Source organism: Phaethon lepturus, unplaced genomic scaffold, assembly GCF_000687285.1.
Source record: "Phaethon lepturus isolate BGI_N335 unplaced genomic scaffold, ASM68728v1 scaffold16810, whole genome shotgun sequence".
In the NCBI taxonomy this organism is placed as follows: domain Eukaryota; kingdom Metazoa; phylum Chordata; class Aves; order Phaethontiformes; family Phaethontidae; genus Phaethon; species Phaethon lepturus.
This window is the reverse complement of record NW_010512745.1, coordinates 1-1,621: the sequence shown is the minus strand read 5'-3', so window position 1 is coordinate 1,621 and position 1,621 is coordinate 1. Positions and strand designations below refer to the sequence as shown.

Below are 1,621 nucleotides of genomic sequence, written 5' to 3'. Positions count from 1 at the left end.
GGAAATTCGATGCTCCATCTAGCTTTTCTCTACAGATGGGTGCTCTGCAGTAAGGGGTCTGAAACTTCTCTTTTTAATTACAGGATGTCAATGACTGGATTGGACCACCAAGTAACTCGGATGGATCAACAAAGCCTGTTACCATCAATGCAGACACTACCTGTGGCAACGACTGGGTTTGTGAACATCGCTGGCGTCAAATAAAGTAGGACGCTGTGGAGAAAAAAATAAAATAAGTAAAAGCAGTTGCTTTTGCTTCATGTTCCTCATGTCTTTAGGGCTCTTGCAGCCTCAGTGACAGCTGTTCCTTGCATTTTCAGGAACATGGTTATCTTCCGTAATGTGGTGGACGGCCAGCCTTTCTCCAACTGGTGGGACAATGGCAGCAATCAAGTAGCTTTTGGCCGTGGTAATAAAGGCTTCATCGTTTTCAATAATGATGACTGGTAAGTCAGTGGGAGAGACTATGTCCCCAGAGAGAAGCATAGCATCCCTCATTAGCAATACTGATGTGAAAGGGAATGTCCTCTTCTCTTGATGATAGCAAACACTACAGCCTAGGCTAGAGTCATTCAATTGCATACCAGGTCTATAGAGCCAGAACAAGAGTGTAGGGAGTGATGCAGGGATAGGATCAGAAAGCTCACTCTTTACATTGCCCTTCAAAGTAAGGGAGTAGCATCAGGTTCAAAAATACTACACCCAGTTTGAAATATCTGTTTTGAAAACAATGGATAAATAGCATTCACTTATTTTCACATAGGAATATGAATGTCAGTTTGCAAACTGGACTGCCTGCTGGTACCTACTGTGATGTTATTTCTGGACAAAAGGAGGGCAACAGATGTACTGCAAAACAGGTGTCTGTTTCTGGTGATGGAATGGCTAATTTCCAGATTAGTAACGATGCTGAAGATCCATTCATTGCAATTCACATTAATGCCAAGTTATAACTCAGGATTGTGCTGGGTTTGGCTGGGATAATTTTCTTCATAGTAGCTAGTGTGGGGCTGTGTTTTAGATTTGTGCTGAAAAGAGTATTGTTAACACAAGGATGTTTTAGCTATTGCTGAGCAGTGCCTACACAGAGTCAAAGCCTTTCCTGCTTCTCACACCACCCCACCAGTGAGTAGGCTGGGAGTGCACAAGAAGCTGGGAGGGGGTACAGCTGGGACAGCTGACCCCAACTGACCAGAGGGATATTCCGTCCCATGGGACGTCATGCTCAGCATATAAAGCTGGGGTAAGAAGAAGGAAGGCAGGGGGAACGTTCGGAATTGAGGCGCTTGTCTTCCCAAGTAACTGTTAGGCATGATGGAGCTGTGCTTTCCTGGAGATGGCTGAACACCTGCCTGCCGATGAGAAGTGGTGAATGAGTTCCTTCGTTTGCTTTGCTTGCATGTGTGGCTTTTGCTTTACCTATTAAACTGTCTTCATCTCAACCCACGAGTTTTCTCACTTTTACCTTTCTAATACTCTCCCCCAACACACTGTGGGGGTGTGAGCAAGTGGCTGTGTGGTGCTTAGTTGCTGCCTGGGGATAAGCCACAACAAGGAGAAATGTCCTTCTCTGTTTGGTCTGTGCATTATTGTTTCCCCCACATGCAATTCCCTGGTATTC

At 45.1% G+C, this 1,621-nt stretch overlaps 1 protein-coding gene across 1 annotated transcript; it reads left to right on the top strand.

The window, feature by feature from the left end:
* Window positions 1-83: 83 nt before the first annotated feature.
* On the top strand, window positions 84-953 carry LOC104621511 (pancreatic alpha-amylase-like; the record flags this gene model as incomplete). The annotated part of the gene is made up of 3 exons (XM_010288028.1): window positions 84-205; window positions 321-446; window positions 764-953. Coding segments are annotated over 3 exons (438 nt in total), but the record flags the coding sequence as incomplete, so codon positions are not given.
* Between the last annotated feature and the right edge of the window lie 668 nt (window positions 954-1,621).